Here is a 17,339-nt window from a genome sequence, read left to right on the forward strand (position 1 = left end):
GGATGTTGAATGATCACCAGAATCCAGTCCCGTAAGTCGGGAAGCGGTCACAGATTCCAGTGGAATGCTACGTCATGAATACACCAATTGCCCTCGTGTCTTCGTTCAATTGTAAAGGTGCAGCCCAGCAATATCCTGCTCATGCCACTGCTGCTGGCTGGGCCTCCACTAGAGGCCGCTAGACGTCCTCGAGTTTAGAGACCTTCCCCGCATGGACGTTGACAAGGTGGGTGTACCCACACTTTACCCCACCATATGCGTTGTGCTGCGCCGGGGGATGGAATCGAACGGGAGGAGCTCCTGGACTGCAAGTCCAGTTCGGTCACCATTATCACACGGCAGCTCCCTCTGTTTCTCAGTTAAAAACTAAAACGTGTTATGGTTGTTGCTAAACGTGTCTGCCTATATTTGCGTCAAACCGGTAACGAGTAGTTTAACCGGTTTTTCATGCGGATACTTGAAATGCAAAAATTAACAATTAACAACCCGAGTTCAATACAAGCAGAATGGACTGGCTTCAATGCCCAGCATCTAGTCAGCAGAATCCAGTTTTATTAAGCCAATGCTGGTGAACTGCCAGATGTGTACAGGCAAGAACCCCGTTGCTCTGTTAGATATGGGTCCTAGTTTGACACGAAGCTCGCACAACGCAGAACAGTCACTCGCGTCGTCGTGGAGAACATAACGAAACAATGAGACGATCCGCCTCCTTCCCATATCCTGTTTCTCCACGTAAAACATGAAACCACATCTCTACAATTTAACATGTCTCCGTCCCATGACGTGTCCGGGTTGTTCTGTTCGTCGCGGGCCGCAGGCGGCCCTCCTCGCGATCGGTGTCCGCTTGAGTCGGCACGAGGAGGCGAGAGAGCGGGGGGCATTGCCCCGGCGTGGCCGGGCGGCAAGGGTTGACGACGGAACCTCGCTGGGCATTCGTGACTCAGTTGCCGCACTATGCCAGGGCCGCGTGCGCCCTGCCTCACGGTTTATAATTAGAGCAGCTCTCGTGCAGCGAGGGACACCTTGATCTGTTTACGGTCCACGTTTGCTTCCCGCACTGGGCTCCGTGGCACGGGCCGAGACACTCCGCTTCTGTCGACGCGCGGCAGTACCGCCGCCGCTCATGTCCCAGCTGCTGCTGCTGCTGCTGCCCGTGCCGGTGAGTGTCGCGGTGAGTGAGTGTCGCGGTGAGATTCTCAAGGCCCCCCTCCCCCCCACGCTGGAGTCGCGTCTCTAGTGAGACTGAACCAGCAGCGTGGGTTCAAGTAAGCCTGACTGCCGATGAGATACTGAACATCAAAACCGGGCCAGAGTTTAGAGCTTGTATTAAACTAATGTTGAGATGAACTCCCAGGAGAAATAAGGTCATGTTTTATGGGAAGGGACAGACGTGTGAGGATAACGCGTTTTGTCTTCTGTTTTTCCACAGCGAGGCGAGTGATGCGTTATCTACGCTGTGTGCGAGCGAGTCGTTAGTGGCATCAGATTAGACACAAGAACGTGTGCCGCCACATTCGCACGTGTGCACAGTTGTGTATTTATAGCTGAGTTGTCATACTCATTAATATGCGATTTGTTTTTTACCGAGGGAGACGTGGGCATTGCATGGGGCTGCTGCGCTCCTTTGCTGAAGGCGGAATGGCAAAACACCACCACGGACTCGCTCCCTTTGAAGCCTTCTCGTCGTGGTCCTCCACGTTGGCATTTAGCTCCTGTACCTACTCCTGTTGCTATCATACTCAAAAATAGAACAATGGAAGGATACAGTGTGTTTAAAAATAATCCTGTGTTACACTACGCCTGTTAAAACATCCATTGATTTAAATTATTTAACTGATTATAAAATTCAGTATAGAAAAAAAAATACCGTACGAGAGGTGAGAACGTGATACTTAGCGATGCCAACAATGGCAGAGGCCTCACCATGTGCGTTTTCTCATTTTGTTTTGTCGTCCTTTAGCCTAAACGTAAAATTACCATATCACAATTTTGCATTCAACTGGCACGTATCATATGTAATGATAATTACAAATAATTGTAACAAAGGAGTGCATAATTAAAATTCCGTCCATGTAATGTATCTGATGACATTTATTGATGTCACCTCGTGAAACTGGGGGCGATTACCGCTCAATGGAGGTGGCTTAGCGGTAGAGTGATCAGAAGGTTGAGAGTTCAACTTGCTGGGGGTTGACTTGGCCCATCACCCCCCTGGAATCGATCAAATTAGAACCACTTCGTCCTTGTCCTTTGGATAGACTCACCCCAGCAATCGCAATTGGAAATTTCCACCACTGGCTCGGGGCAGGACCTGAGCACCGCTGCAAGGGTTATTTGAGCAGTCAAATCGCTAGACTTGAATATTGAGCGGAGCCGGTCTTGTTAGCAGTGACATCAGCAGTGGGGAGTAAGAGATTTGTCGATGAGGACATTTCCAATCAGGTCGAACTGCGGTGACCTTTGTGCTGTCTCTCCGATAGCCCCTGCTCTTCGGGGCTATTTTGTGGCATGATCGTGAAATGCAAGGCACGGCCTGCCATGCTGTTCCACACCCGCCATACCACGGGGCAGAATAAGCTCCTCGCAGCGACGATGCATTACGTCAGCCTGGCGACTCGCTGGCGGGTTTGTTCACTTACTCGCGACTGGGGGAGTGCACGTGGTGTGGTGGCGTGTGGGGGGTAACGTACGCGCGTGTGGGCACAGGGTGCTGGGTTTAGCGGTTTGATTCCCGCCTATGACCAACCCTCGGTTACGAATATCCGAATAGGTCCTAGGCCTCTCCTAGGTCGACTCGGCCTTAAACGAGCATCTGGTGCGATGTGTAAACATCAGAACTGGGGAGAGACGAAGGCTGTCGGGTGTGGTGCTGGCCATTCGTCCTCGCGTTCACTTCTGGGCTGCACAGGTGCTCGCTAACAGCACTTGCGCCAACAGCCTGTTAAGGCTATATGGGGGAACGTTATCTCTGTAATGTGGGAGACTGCCAGGTTTTCAGTGCATGTGTCATTGTATAATTGTGTACTATACATAAATGCACATTTTTACAAAGTGCAAAATGCATCGTAAAAAAACCATTGGATTTCTGATATACTTTGTAATATTTTGTGTGCGAGTCTAATGTATTAAAAAGTTTGAAATGTCAATCGGCGACAAGGTTGGTGGCGCTGTGGTCACGCTCCTGCCTCGCAGCAAGAAGCCCCTGGGTTCGATTCCCTGACTTGGGCGCCTTTCTTCTGTGTGGAGTTCGTATTCTCTCCCTCTGTTCTCCGGTTTCCTCCCATAGCTAAAATAAAACATACCTGGTGTGAGCAAACATCCCAATGCTTAAACAATACCTGCAAATGACTCATTGGGGATGACATGCAGCAGCATCGCCCCTCCTATAAAACGAACGAGTTGAGACTCGGGGACACGTTCCTGAGTCAACAGGCGCAGTAGAGAACACATGTCATCTTGCAGGATTACTCTCTCCATGGTGAACATGGCGAAGGTGATGTACACGGGAGTGTCGCAGATCCGCGCCATGTGGGAGAGCCGCATCAGCAAGCAGAAAGTCCGACAGCAGCGGGAGCAGGAGCGCAAGGCCAGGAGCGCCATTGAGAGGTGGGGACTGCCGCTTAGCAGACTCCACCAGCCCGCGAGGAGTCGCACGCGCCGCGGGCTTCAACGCCGCATCAACCCTCTCGCGTCGCATCTCAACCATTACAATCCTTTGCTGCAGTCTTTTTTGACCCCACAGGCAGCTGTGCCTGTGCAGCGCCTGCAACTCTGGCTGTCGTCTGCCAACACGGGCGATGGCGACATCTAGTTTATGAAGTCGGCGATGCCGAGCTCAAACTCGCATTGAGGCGGTGCTCGGTGCCCGCTTTTTTACAGCCCTGGAAATTCCACATTACTTTGGGGGGGGGGGGGGGGTTGTGCTGTATATTCATAGGACAGCCACTGGTGAATGTCGAGGTCAGTTGGCCACTAGAGGACATCAGCAGTGAGAGGGTTCGCCTCGTTTTGCTGTTGAAGGAGTGCAGACTCGTGGTTTACTGTACGCTCCAAAGTTCCGAGTTGCATGGCCACAATATCAATTCTGTGGCTTGTCTTTCATTTTACATTTCATGAAGGAGAGAAGTACGCATCGGCCTGTTTTTGATGTTCCGATGCGATTGATGGCACACCAAGTGATGATGAGGCTGTGTACGTGGTGACTCTGCGCGCGCGCCAGATTACGGGCAGAGTGGCATACGCACGTGGATATCGCGGCGGTGAAGAAGAAAGTGACGCGGGACGAGAGCCACGTGGCGCTCCGTGTGGAGGGGGAGGACTGGAGGGTGAGCGCCGCCACACGGGCCACACGGGCCACGCGGGCCGAGAGGACGAAGCGAAATGCGAAATCGCCGCGGTTTGGATGCATTTCCGTAGCATGAACTCTCGAGTCAAGCGGTGAACCTCTCGAGCGAGTGTCACGTTCACTTGGTCACAACGGGGTGGGGGGTGACCCAGGGCTCGGAGGCGCTGGGACGGCAGCGCCGCGGCCCTCGACTCGGAGTCTCGCCCCCCCCGGATGAAAGAGAGTGGCGAGCGCTCGGCTGGAGGCGGAGCGTCTCGGCTCACAGCTGTGGTTTTTTTTTTGCTCCATTCGCCTCGTTTAACACGTACGAGGCTTTCGCGACCAATATCATCCATAAAATTGTTTTTTAGGTTTGGATCGCGTAAATATATAAATGTGTCGTTAAAACCCGCCACCACCCGACAGCCAACTAGTAAAGATTGTCACGTAAACAGAACGTGCCAATTGGTCACTAGTACAGCACACCGGTGTGTTGGAGAGCCAAGCCACAACATTTACAATCTGAGTACGACGTTTCGCCATTAGCCTAATTGTAACAGCATATCATTTGCATTAATCTTAAATAATCAATTTTGACACGCGATGTGTGTATGATTAGCATAATCAATTTTCATTGACCAGTTGATGCTTCTTTTCATGCATATAATATTGTTATGTATTTCTATCTATTTACAAAATCACAACTCCCAGTCCTTTGTAATTCCACTGCTGGATCAAGGTCTTCCTGCACCGTGTCAACCATGGGGGGTTTTGACCATACTTCACCATTTCGTGTAGGTTGGTAAAGCGAGAGGGGGGTCCAGGTTATCCGTGGACAGGAATTGAACTCTGGTCCCCTGGTCCGTAGGGCATTAACACCGCTGGGTGGACAGGGACTCGTGGGGACTCTCCCGGGGACTCTCGTGGGACTCTCGTGGGGCTCTCCCTGGGACTCTCCCTGGGACTCTTGTGGGGACTCTTGTTGGGACTCTTGTGGGGACTCTTGTGGGGACTCTCGTGGGGACTCTCCCTGGGACTCTCGTGGGGCTCTCCCTGGGACTCTCCCTGGGACTCTCCCTGGGACTCTCTCTGGGACTCTCCCTGGGACTCTCCCTGGGACTCTCGTGGGGACTCTCCCTGGGACTCTCCCTGGGACTCTCTCTGGGACTCTCCCTGGGACTCTCCCTGGGACACTCCCGGGGACTCTCCCGGGGACTCTCCCGGGGACTCTCCCGGGGACTCTCCCGGGGACTCTCCCGGGGACTCTCCCGGGGACTCTCCCTGGCACTCTCCCTGGCACTCTCCCTGGCACTCTCCCTGGCACTCTCCCTGGCACTCTCCCTGGTACTCTCCCTGGGACTCTCCCTGGGACTCTCCCTGGGACTCTCCCTGGGACTCTCCCTGGGACTCTCCCTGGGACTCTCGTGGGGACTCTCGCGGGCCCTCGTGGGACTCTCCCTGGGACTATCGCAGGGACCCGCGATGCGCCGTGAGTGCCGCGTGCCTGCCGCGTGCCTGCGCTGAACGACGCCTCCGCCTGGCCCAGGCTCTGCCTCAGTCCTTGCAGGACATGGTCGACCTCAACGAGCTCCGCGTCCTCAACAGCCGCCTCCACGTTCTTCCGCGTTTCGTGGCGAACTTCCAAAGGCTGCAAACCCTGGATCTGTCCAAAAACTGCCTTCAGGAGCTTCCCAAAGAAATAGGTGAACATTTTGCATTACCTGAACGACGTAGGGTTTCAATTGTGCCTTGTTTTTGTGCCTTAAACAGAAGTTATGTTATGACTGTGTGAAGAATATACCGACATTCTCAAAGTCAACATTATCTTCGGTTCGTCTTAAAGGACATTTTGGATTAGTCCCGCAACACTCGGCGGACACGCGGAGGCAGTCAGAAATAACTTGTAGGTCAGCCTACCCACATCGGCAGTGGCCTGGGGGTCACCAACTCTCCGAAAATGACTCCCGATCCTGTAACACAACTTTCTCTTGCTGTGCCATTCGTGCGGTTGAGTGATATTCTGATAAGTCTGTGTTGCAACGATCCCGAAGCTGATAATCGGCTTGGAGTGCAAGAGCAGTGAACCCGTCTGCATCATAACTCAGGGAAGGGGTGTAAGTCGCGGTGTCTCGGATCTCGGCACGTGCCTGCATGTTTACGCCATTTGGCTGGGGAAGTCAGCTGAGGATGGAAATAGATTTGTCTATTACTGAAATAGACATCGAATGCTGCAAAGAGATTACGCTTTAGTAATGTACTCTTTGGTAATAGATTACTCTTTAGTAAGAGATCACTATTTAAGAGATTACTATTTAGTAATAGATTACTCAAGACTAATCTATCACTAAATAGTAATCTCTTAAAGAGTGATCGCTTACTAAAGAGTAATCTTATTAAAAGTAATCTCTAATCTCTTGAGTAAAGAGATTACTATTTGAATAAGAGATTTCTCTTTAGTAAACCACGCAAGACCCGATCTCAGGAACGCGTCTACAGCTCGCCACCAACCACCACGGGCTGTTATCATCTCTGCTCGTAAGCCTCACGTTAATAGGACATAGTCCACCATTCACGTTAATAGGACATAGTCCACCATTCACGTTAATAGGACATAGTCGACCATTCACGTTAATAGGACATAGTCGACCATTCACGTTAATAGGACATAGTCCACCATTCACGTTAATAGGCCATAGTCCACCATTCACGTTAATAGGACATAGTCCACCATTCTTCCATTGCGTAGTTTTTACTGATGTCTCAAGCTTTGGTTCTTAACTCGTTCAGCCCTTTGTCGTTCTGCTACTGGATAGAGACCTCCTCCCCACGCCGTGGCAGTCACTGCAGTCCCTGTGACCATGCTTCAGCCTGCTGGTGGGAAGGGGCTGTGGCAGAGGCTGGCTTAGTGTTGTCGCCTCCACACGCCTCTCGGTGTTTTGCCAAACATGAAAAGGCAGGAGGAGCCTCCTCCTCCAAAAAGGAGTCTTGCGACTCAAGTGAGGCTCTCCTCGGTAAAATAATCGGCATAGGTAAAAAAAAAGATTATTCACAGCAATATGTTGTATGTGTATGGCGTCAATAAGTGTTTCGCAAGAGAAGTCATCTCCACTTGTGGCAGCGTGGCCAGCGGGAGAGACCAAAAATAAGAGAGAGGCGCCCCTTGCCAGCTGCGACAGTCGCCAGCTGCGCGGCAGAGCCCTCGAGCGCCGCAGAGCGCGGCCGCAAAGAGCGCGGCCTTGCCTCGCTCACGAGGGAGCCAGCCAGGCCTGACCCTCGTTCTATTACTGGGTTATTGGCAGCGGTTGGTGTGGTGGTTACTGGGTTATTGGCAGCGGTGTGTGTGGTGGTTACTGGGTTACTGGCAGCGGCGAGTGTGGTGGTTACTGGGTTATTGGCAGCGGTGAGTGTGGTGGTTACTGGGTTACTGGCAGCGGTGAGTGTGGTGGTTACTGGGTTACTGGCAGCGGTGAGTGTGGTGGTTACTGGGTTACTGGCAGCGGTGAGTGTGGTGGTTACTGGGTTATTGGCAGCGGTAAGTGTGGTGGTTACTGGGTTACTGGCAGCGGTTGGTGTGGTGGTTACTGGGTTATTGGCAGCGGTGTGTGTGGTGGTTACTGGGTTACTGGCAGCGGCGAGTGTGGTGGTTACTGGGTTATTGGCAGCGGTGTGTGGTGGTTACTAGGTTACTGGCAGCGGTGAGTGTGGTGGTTACTGGGTTATTGGCAGCGGTGAGTGTGGTGGTTACTGGGTTACTGGCAGCGGCGAGTGTGGTTACTGGGTTATTGTCAGCGGTGAGTGTGGTGGTTACTGGGTTATTGACAGCAGTGAGTGTGGTGGTTACTGGGTTACTGGCAGCAGTGAGTGTGGTGGTTACTGGGTTACTGGCAGCAGTGAGAGTGGTGGTTACTGGGTTACTGGCAGCAGTGAGTGTGGTGGTTACTGGGTTATTGGCAGCGGTGAGTGTGGTGGTTACTGGGTTATTGACAGCGGTGAGTGTGGTGGTTACTGGGTTACTGGTAGCGGTGAGTGTGGTGGTTACTGGGTTATTGGCAGCGGTGAGTGTGGTGGTTACTGGGTTATTGGCAGCGGTGAGTGTGGTGGTTACTGGGTTACTGGCAGCGGTGAGTGAGGTGGTTACTGGGTTATTGGCAGCGGTGAGTGTGGTGGTTACTGGGTTATTGGCAGCGGTGAGTGTGGTGGTTACTGGGTTACTGGCAGCGGTGAGTGTGGTGGTTACTGGGTTACTGGCAGCGGTTGGTGTGGTGGTTACTGGGTTATTGGCAGCGGTGTGTGTGGTGGTTACTGGGTTACTGGCAGCGGCGAGTGTGGTGGTTACTGGGTTATTGGCAGCGGTGTGTGTGGTGGTTACTAGGTTACTGGCAGCGGTGAGTGTGGTGGTTACTGGGTTATTGGCAGCGGTGAGTGTGGTGGTTACTGGGTTATTGGCAGCGGTGAGTGTGGTGGTTACTGGGTTATTGACAGCAGTGAGTGTGGTGGTTACTGGGTTACTGGCAGCAGTGAGTGTGGTGGTTACTGGGTTACTGGCAGCAGTGAGAGTGGTGGTTACTGGGTTACTGGCAGCGGTGAGTGTGGTGGTTACTGGGTTATTGGCAGCGGTGAGTGTGGTGGTTACTGGGTTATTGACAGCGGTGAGTGTGGTGGTTACTGGGTTACTGGTAGCGGTGAGTGTGGTGGTTACTGGGTTATTGGCAGCGGTGAGTGTGGTGGTTACTGGGTTATTGGCAGCGGTGAGTGTGGTGGTTACTGGGTTACTGGCAGCGGTGAGTGAGGTGGTTACTGGGTTATTGGCAGCGGTGAGTGTGGTGGCTACTGGGTTATTGGCAGCGGTGAGTGTGGTGGCTACTGGGTTATTGACAGCGGTGAGTGTGGCGGTTACTGGCAGCGGTGTGTGTGGTGGTTACTGGGTTAGACAGCGGTTGGTGTGGTGGTTACTGGGTTATTGGCAGCGGCGAGTGTGGTGGTTACTGGGTTACTGGCAGCGGCGAGTGTGGTGGTTACTGGGTTATTGGCAGCGGTGAGTGTGGCGGTTACTGGCAGCGGTGAGTGTGGTGGTTACTGGGTTACTGGCAGCAGCGAGTGTGGTGGTTACTGGGTTACTGGCAGCGGTGAGTGTGCTGGTTACTGGGTTATTGGCAGCGGTGAGTGTGGTTACTGGGTTATTGGCAGTGGTGAGTGTGGTGGTTACTGGGTTATTGTCAGCGGTGAGTGTGGTGGTTACTGGGTTATTGACAGCGGTGAGTGTGGTGGTTACTGGGTTATTGACAGCGGCGAGTGTGGTTACTGGGTTATTGGCAGCAGTGAGTGTGGTTACTGGGTTATTGGCAGCAGTGAGTGTGGTGGTTACTGGGTTATTGAAAGCTGTGAGTGTGGCGGTTACTGGGTTACTGGCAGCAGTGTGTGTGGTGGTGACTGGGTTATTGGCAGCGGTGAGTGGTGGTTACTGGGCTATTGACAGCGGTGAGTGTGGTTACTGGGTTATTGACAGCGGTGAGTGTGGTTACTGGGTTATTGGCAGCGGTGTGGTGGTTACTGGGTTATTGGCAGCGGTGAGTGTGGTTACTGAGTTATTGGCAGCGGTGAGTGTGGTGACTGGGTTATTGGTAGCGGTGAGTGGTGGTTACTGGGTTATTGGCAGCGGTGAGTGTGGTTACTGGGTTATTGGCAGCGGTGAGTGTGGCGGTTACTGGGTTATTGACAGTGGTGAGTGTGGTTATTCGCAGCGGTAAGTGTGGTGGTTACTGGGTTATTGGCAGCGGCGAGTGTGGCGGTTACTGGGTTATTGACAGTGGTGAGTGTGGTTATTCGCAGCGGTAAGTGTGGTGGTTACTGGGTTATTGGCAGCGGTGAGTGTGGTTACTGGGTTATTGGCAGCGGTGAGTGTGGTGGTTACTGGGTTATTGGCAGCGGTGAGTGTGGTGGTTACTGGGTTGGCAGCGGTGAGTGTGGTGGTTACTGGGTTATTGGCATCGGTGATTGTGGCGGTTACTGGGTTACTGCCAGCTGTGAGTGTGGTGGTTACTGGGTTATTGACAGCGGTGAGTGTGGTTACTGGGTTATTGGCAGCGGTGTGGTGGTTACTGGGTTATTGGCAGCGGTGAGTGTGGTTACTGAGTTATTGGCAGCGGTGAGTGTGGTGACTGGGTTATTGGCAGCGGTGAGTGGTGGTTACTGGGTTATTGGCAGTGGTGAGTGTGGTTACTGGGTTATTGGCAGCGGTGAGTGTGGCGGTTACTGGGTTATTGGCAGCGGCGAGTGTGGCGGTTACTGGGTTATTGACAGTGGTGAGTGTGGTTATTCGCAGCGGTAAGTGTGGTGGTTACTGGGTTATTGGCAGCGGTGAGTGTGGTGGTTACTGGGTTATTGACAGCGGTGAGTGTGGTTACTGGGTTATTGGCAGCGGTGAGTGTGGTGGTTACTGGGTTGGCAGCGGTGACTGTGGTGGTTACTGGGTTATTGGCATCGGTGAGTGTGGTGGTTACTGGGTTATTGGCAGCGGTGTGGCGATTAGCACGCTGCGCTACGAATTCGTTCCGTTGACCCGAGTTCGATACCCGATAACGGCCAACACTGGTGACGAGTATCTGAACCGGTCCTGGGCCGCCCCTAGATCAACTTGGCCTCAAAAGAGTACCTGGTGTAATGTGTAAACATCATCACCATGGAGATATAGGCGGCCTGGTGTCGTGCTGGCCACCCATCCCCTCGTGTGCTGTTCTGACCTGAATGGCACTTGCCTCGGCAGTATGTAATAGGCTATACGCGTGGGGGGGGGCGGGATCTTTGTTCTTGGACCACACATGGAGGGGAATGACAGCACTTGTGTGACGAGTAATGTCACGAGGAAGATGATCTTCACAAATGTTCAACTGCTTCAGGATGTGGCCGACCCCTTCAGCATCTGGCTCACATCGACCCGACGGGCTCCTCCTCGGGGACCTTGTGTCGAGGTTCCTGGTGTCTCTCCAGGGGACCAATGGGGCACGAGTAGTCGTGCCTGCGTTGTTATCTCCCTGTGGCTCCTGGTCATCCACAACCCACCAGATACCACATTCCCCTAAAACTGTTGAGAGGTTTCCCCGATTAAAACTTCACCGTCAGCTGGCTCCCCTACCCAGGGAATGGGAAGTGATCACATCAGGAAATATCCACAACGTACTCAAGATGGCTTTGCTTCGGATATTAATCTAAAACAAAGTGTGGAAACATACCCTCGATATGTTTTATGAAGCTCTTAATTAGTTATGTTGTATTAATGTTTAATGTTTCCCGTATTTTTAATAATTAAATGCATTATTAACAGCAACATGTGCATATATCACTCACTACTGATTCAATCTGTGGCCTGGATTCAAACTCGGGACAAACATTCCAATGCTGAAAAAAATACCTCTATTGGAAAAACATCGCTCACTACTGCGAAGTTGGCAGGACCCTCTTGAAAAAAAATCTTGAGGCTCGAGAGAAGCTTTGCTGGGTAAACGAGCTCTATAATAATAATCTCCACGTCACTGTGCCTGCATGCACGACGTGGCACGCAGGCCTCCTGAAAGGGCTGCAGCAGCTCCTGCTGAGCTACAACCAGCTGCGCCGCATCCCCGAGGAGCTGGGGGACTGCGAGAGCCTGGAGAGGCTCGACCTCTCCTCCAACAACTCCCTGGAGGAGCTGCCCTACCAGGTGCCCACTCGCCCCGTGCACAGACGCCGTCACAAACGTGCGCGCGTTCCCAGACACTGCGTTGGTCGGGGGGTTTGATTTTGCGATTCGATGCTGTTTGATTTGCAGTGGCTAAATGACACCCGCGATGAACCGCCCACATCCAGTGCAAGGATTGTGTACCCTGTACAGTTCACTAAACCGACAATTCCACACACCTCGGTGCCCTGCGAATCTGATCCGTCTGTTCTTTCTGTGGCCCCAGCTGAGCTCTCTGAAGAAGCTGGTGCTGCTCGATCTGTCGGTGAACAAGTTTTCGTCCGTGCCGATCGCCGTGTTACGCATGAGTGGTCTCCAGTGGCTGGACATGAGCAAGAACCGGCTGCATGAACTGCCCCAGGACATTGACAGGTCAGGCCACGGTGGTAGTCGCATGTGCTTGCTGTGCTTTGCCGTGATATTTTTCACATTGCTACCATACTGTATATCAAATTTCACGATATGATTACCGTGTCCGTTTCCCATAACTCTGCATTTCATATGTGTATGCATTGTTCCTGTGCTTTCCTGTACTTCCAATACAAATAAATATCGCTCAAGAGTTCAGCTGCAGTCCCCTCGACATAATCCTGTCATAGGCCTTCCGAATCACATGACCATCTACACCGCTATTATAAGTCATGATCTAATTAATTATTAAAATGGATAAATCAATGTCATCAAATAATTGCCATGCTATTAACTAGCCTAGAAAACATTTGACAAAGCACCATATTAATGGAAAATATATTTATTTACGTTGAAGATAACACCCCATAACGCAAATTGGCTCCGACAAGTAACTTTTTAAAACGTTCGCAGTGCAGTGATGTTACAGCAATAATATCCCGCAGAGACAGCGTGATCATTACACAAATACAGAGGTGGATGTCGACACCCAAGGGGATTGTGGTTTTAAAGCGTGAAGCTTTTCAGAGGGCCCTACATTAATAATGAAGACAATCGATGTATTTTGACATATCAATAAAATGTTTAATTTAAGGTTCTCAATGGGGGTGTTACAGTGGAATCTATTGCGTAAGGTGATGCACCAAACGTGGGAGCGAGCGCTCGCGTGGTTTTCAGCCTCACAAGACACCAGGCTGGTGCCACTGCTGCGGATGGTGGAGGGCACCGAGTAGCACCGCTGTCCCTTGCCCGCAGGCTCGAGCGAGTGGAGACCATGCTGCTGCATCACAACAGCATCCGCTACCTGCCCCTGGCGCTCAGCGACATGGGTGAGCTGCGCACGCTCGTGGTGAGCGCCGACCATCTGGTGCAGGTGCCCACGGTGCTCTACAAGCTGCCCCACCTCAAGTGAGCGAGCGGTGTTCAGCCAGGGGGCTTCACCAGCACCACCATCTCGTGAACATCACACACACAACAGCAGAACTCCGTTATCGCCTGGTCATCACATTTACGTTTAATCTTCGATATGTGCCTGCGATCATTTAAGCTTATTTCTTGACGTTTTTTTTCCCGCAGACCCTTCCAGGGTGTCAATAGTTTTGTTTATAACATCACAGGGTCAGCTTGTACCATCCGACTGCTGGACGAAGGCCTCCCTGAATTCCCTTCCCTCCCCATCACCGCTCCCGTCCAGCAGTGACCTCCACTCTGTGGCGCTGTATCTCCCCTCGCTCCTGCCCTATCTCAATCTCCACTCCAGTGAATTTTATGGACAAATAACGTCGCCTCTTTCAGCCAAATACACGCGGCGCGTCTAGTTGTGTGCGTCACGTGGTGCCTGGGACCCATGTGGGGCCAGGATCCTGGACATGAGGGAGAACCGGCTGCAGGAGATGAGGACCACGAAGCAGACATCCCCCCCACCGCTCAACAAGCGGCTGCAGGTCGTCGACGCAGAGCAAGAGGACATGGGGAAGGAGTTCATGACGTCGTACTTCCAGGACCTGCAGAAGAGAGGTATGTGTCCTGGGCCCGCACGTTGCCTTTGTTACGGCAAAACGACGACGGAGGGTGCCGCACCACAACTTGGATTTAAATTTCTTTACCCGTGTTATGCAATACATTTCCACATCTGTCCCTCCGTGTTAAAAAATGTCTTTTACACATCGCATCAGCCACCCAGACTTATGGGAGTGCATAATTTTAGCAGTATTAGATTCAACACAAGCAAACTCAGGACCGGTTTTGAGTCTCACCAGCAGCCAGCCTTGCTGAAACTGTGGAATGTTCGTAGGCAAGGACCCTCTCTGAAAGAGTTGGGTTCTAGTTCAATCAAACCAATAAAACAACCATGTGCTTGTTTCTTAAATTATGCACCACTAGGCCATGTGGTTGAGTGGATGTGTAAACAATACTTTTATTTTTTGTGGAAAGGCTGATGATGCAAATTATTAGCTTGTGTGTTATGTTGGCCAATGTAACATAGTTAATGACAGCCATTGAATGCATATTTAATACTCCATGTCCATAGTAACCTTATGCTGTGCATTGTGCGAACTGTAAAGGGGATACTTGTTACAAGGCATCTTGCCAGCATGGAAGAGTAGGCCAAATACCCTCGAGTAGATGCCCGTCTGCCAAGTGGTGTGAGCGATGGAGGCTAGTTTCATTCTTGGTGTTGGAACTTCCCCTTTAGCACTGCCACCTGAATCATGTCCGCAGGGCCAACGTAATGCAGATGTAGTAATTATGCTGAAACGAAGTGGCTGATGCAGTGTTGTCCTGTAAGTGTTCATTAACTTCGATGGCAGCATTGACCTCTCTCTCTCTCCGTTGTGGCTTTTAGAGACGAGCCCAGAATACACCACCGTGGTCTCCCTGAGTCTGCAGCTCGGCTAACGTCAGCACTGGGCCAGCGGCTGCGTCACACGTTCAGTATTGCATTCAGCCTCAAGTGCCTACGCCCCTTCCCTCCGTTGATGGGCGCACTCAATCTGACTGCTTACACCACAACATGGACAATGAAAGTATTCACATTTTGTAGTGCCACCTTAGAATAAAAGCTCATTGATTCCGTGAAGACAAAGCTGCTGAGAATGACGTAGAGGGGTAATGATCCGTTGCTTCACAAGCACCCGTCAAACAGCGCTTGTAAGTAGCAATTTGTTTTATTCCATGTTGTATGTGCTGGGTTTGTGCAAACACTGGTCATTACATTCACCACAATGTAACAATACATATTATTTGGGTCTTTCAGTAAAGTCACGTAGATGGTTGAAAGAAAATAAGAAAAAACTATGCCGTTTCAATCACAACACAAGTGACCATCATAAGGAGGAGAAAAAAAGCATCGTTATTTTCTTTCAGCCTATGTAAGTGACTTTACCAAAAGACCCAAAGAACATTAACTCCTGCAGTCATGAAAGCTTTAAGTCAAGATGTACAATACATGTTGACTTGTGACTGAAGCACAACGCATTGCAGATTCACAAATTCAAGTGGAAGGGCCCCGGGCTGTGCTCTGCCCAGCCCAAGGAAGCACTTTTTAAATTAACGTCGACTAATGGTGGATAAGCTGCAACGTCTTCATGAATCCCATGCACAAGGACTTGGCTTCGGTTTCCAACTGCCCCACGAGATGCTGGTGCTTTTGAGCAGGAACTAGGCCACAGTTGCAGACACTTTACATGGCCTTCAAATTTGTTTTTGTAGGTGACACAGAAGAAAAGGCTGTTTTTACAAGTAGTAATAATGTAGTGTAACATATCAGATGTGAGCTGCTCTGGTGTCAAAATGGTGATAGTGTTTGGTCTAACACAACATATCCTGCTAGCGAGTGTGCATTAATAATGTAGACACCATGTGACTTTTGCAGTAAACACCAATTGCATTTGACTATGTAGAACTGTAACGGATACCTTTGCATTGTATGCTGTATGTTAAATAAAACAGTTTTTATACTTATGGAAGCATGCTTGGTGAATGTTCCTTGCCAGCTGTAGGTAAATATGCAGATGTTGCCAACTCCAAGAATGGGACATCCAGGCTGGGGTGATGGCTTTTGAGCATTATATAATCACATCCATAATAAATTCATTTAAAAGTCTATTGTTGGGCTCCCATGCGTATCTCCATGTCTAATAGTACAAGGCAGCAAAGGATAAACAAGTGAAATCAAAGGTCACATGCACGAGTTTGCTCAACAGCTGGAGACCTTGAGGGATAACTGGGAGAAAAACCAATCCCCAACCCAACCATTTCTGCTCTTCCTCCACCCTGCCTTCATGAACATTTCAATTAATCTTTTTCATGGATGGCTCTCCTTAGACCTTTCTATTTGTGTCACCAACATATCCATTCTCGTGTCTATAACATTTGAAAATTGTCCATACCAATTTTTTTTACAATTTCCCCAACTGCCAGCACTGTACACTCTGGCTCTTCTTAGTTTTTCCTACAGATAAAATATACATAGGTACATATAAATACTTCTGGGCATGGTGGTGATTCCATGGCAGACAAGGAGGCTGTCTTCCAACTGGTGTCACCAAGGTACATTTTCTTGGCGCCCTTGCCGCCAGGCATCAGCTGAGCTCTCCAGACGGTACGGGCCGGTGGCTTCAGGAGGCGGTGGCAGAGCGAGCAGTGAGGAGCACGTTCTCCACGGTGGTGCCGGCCTCCACATAGCGCTGCAGCCGGGCCGTGAGGCCCCACTCGCGCAGGTAGCGCACTCGGCCCTCGTCCAGCACGCGCTTGCACAGCCGGCCCAGCTGCTCCCGCTCTGCACGGCTCCGGCCGTAGCTAAATACACGGTGACACAGCACGCGCTCTTAGGTGTCCTTCCCCACACACTGTTGGCTACGTAAGGTACAAACGCAGTTTTACATGCGCATACATGAATGTGCGTCTCTACTCACAGTCGCTGGCCTGAAAGGAATTGCCTGGTCAATTTATTTCAGTATAGAGGTAAAGGTGGGGCCCTGCCGTTTCTCGATCAAGCCACAGCTGTCGGAAGGGCCTCCACGAGGGGGAACTCTGAAGGGTACTACTCTTCGACGTTGAACAGACGTCTTAGAAGAGGTGGGCGTACCCACGTTTTATAACGCCACATGTGACTTGCGGATTGAAGCTGGTGAAGCCATGTCTACTGTTGGATGGATAGAGCCAAGTTAACAGACCCAGCTCTTCGATGTTGTGCCATGCGTGGAGCAAAACGTCGGACATTCCTCAAACAGCACAGCCGTCAAAACCTCGGCACAAACACACGGCGACGTATCGATATTTGCGCATCTTTTCTATGACGCTGACACCTCCGGCAAGGCAATCAAGTGACTGACGCACCACACGTCTTGAGTGTGCTGAGCGACACGAGGCCGGGGAGCATGAGCCACT

The 17,339-nt window shown here is 51.2% G+C and overlaps 3 protein-coding genes across 5 annotated transcripts in view; 2 read left to right on the forward strand and 1 right to left on the reverse strand.

Moving 5' to 3' along the window:
• Positions 1–15,911, forward strand: LOC116948792 (leucine-rich repeat-containing protein 39-like). 2 transcript variants are annotated; one of them, XM_076071784.1, is made up of 9 exons: positions 1–1,159; positions 3,463–3,606; positions 4,220–4,325; positions 5,871–6,027; positions 11,884–12,020; positions 12,265–12,410; positions 13,203–13,355; positions 13,807–13,964; positions 14,794–15,911. In XM_076071784.1, exons 2-9 carry the CDS (start codon positions 3,476–3,478, stop codon positions 14,844–14,846), a joined length of 1,041 nt encoding a protein of 346 aa, XP_075927899.1. In that variant the 5' UTR covers positions 1–1,159; positions 3,463–3,475; the 3' UTR covers positions 14,847–15,911. The 2 variants fall into 2 exon arrangements, with proteins under 2 accessions (XP_075927899.1, XP_032821780.1); XM_032965889.2 differs by having other exon boundaries at positions 13,807–15,911.
• LOC142929850 (uncharacterized) lies at positions 7,183–11,864 on the forward strand. The gene is made up of 2 exons (XM_076071958.1): positions 7,183–7,198; positions 7,862–11,864. Exons 1-2 carry the CDS (start codon positions 7,183–7,185, stop codon positions 9,361–9,363), a joined length of 1,518 nt encoding a protein of 505 aa, XP_075928073.1. The 3' UTR covers positions 9,364–11,864.
• The window catches only part of TRMT13 (tRNA methyltransferase 13), an 18,853-nt gene continuing 16,610 nt past the window's right edge, over positions 15,097–17,339 (reverse strand). For both annotated transcript variants that reach the window (XM_032965882.2, XM_032965884.2), the window contains exon 12: positions 15,097–16,748. In XM_032965882.2, the coding sequence (XP_032821773.1) occupies positions 16,492–16,748 (257 nt within the window). In that variant the 3' untranslated portion in view covers positions 15,097–16,491. The remainder of the gene's footprint in view (positions 16,749–17,339) is intronic.

This window comes from Petromyzon marinus, chromosome 35 (genome assembly GCF_048934315.1).
Source record: "Petromyzon marinus isolate PM22_M1 ecotype Great Lakes invasive population chromosome 35, UKy_Petmar_22M1.pri1.0, whole genome shotgun sequence".
Taxonomy (NCBI): Eukaryota; Metazoa; Chordata; class Hyperoartia; order Petromyzontiformes; family Petromyzontidae; genus Petromyzon; species Petromyzon marinus.

Excerpts from the sequence above, each read along its gene's own strand:
- LOC116948792 (XM_032965889.2), top strand. The coding sequence starts at position 3,476 with ATGGTGAACATGGCGAAGGTGATGTACACGGGAGTGTCGCAGATCCGC. Across the intron at positions 12,021-12,264 it reads TGGAGGAGCTGCCCTACCAG|CTGAGCTCTCTGAAGAAGCT; the intron begins GTGCCCACTCGC and ends CTGTGGCCCCAG. Across the intron at positions 12,411-13,202 it reads CTGCCCCAGGACATTGACAG|GCTCGAGCGAGTGGAGACCA; the intron begins GTCAGGCCACGG and ends CCTTGCCCGCAG.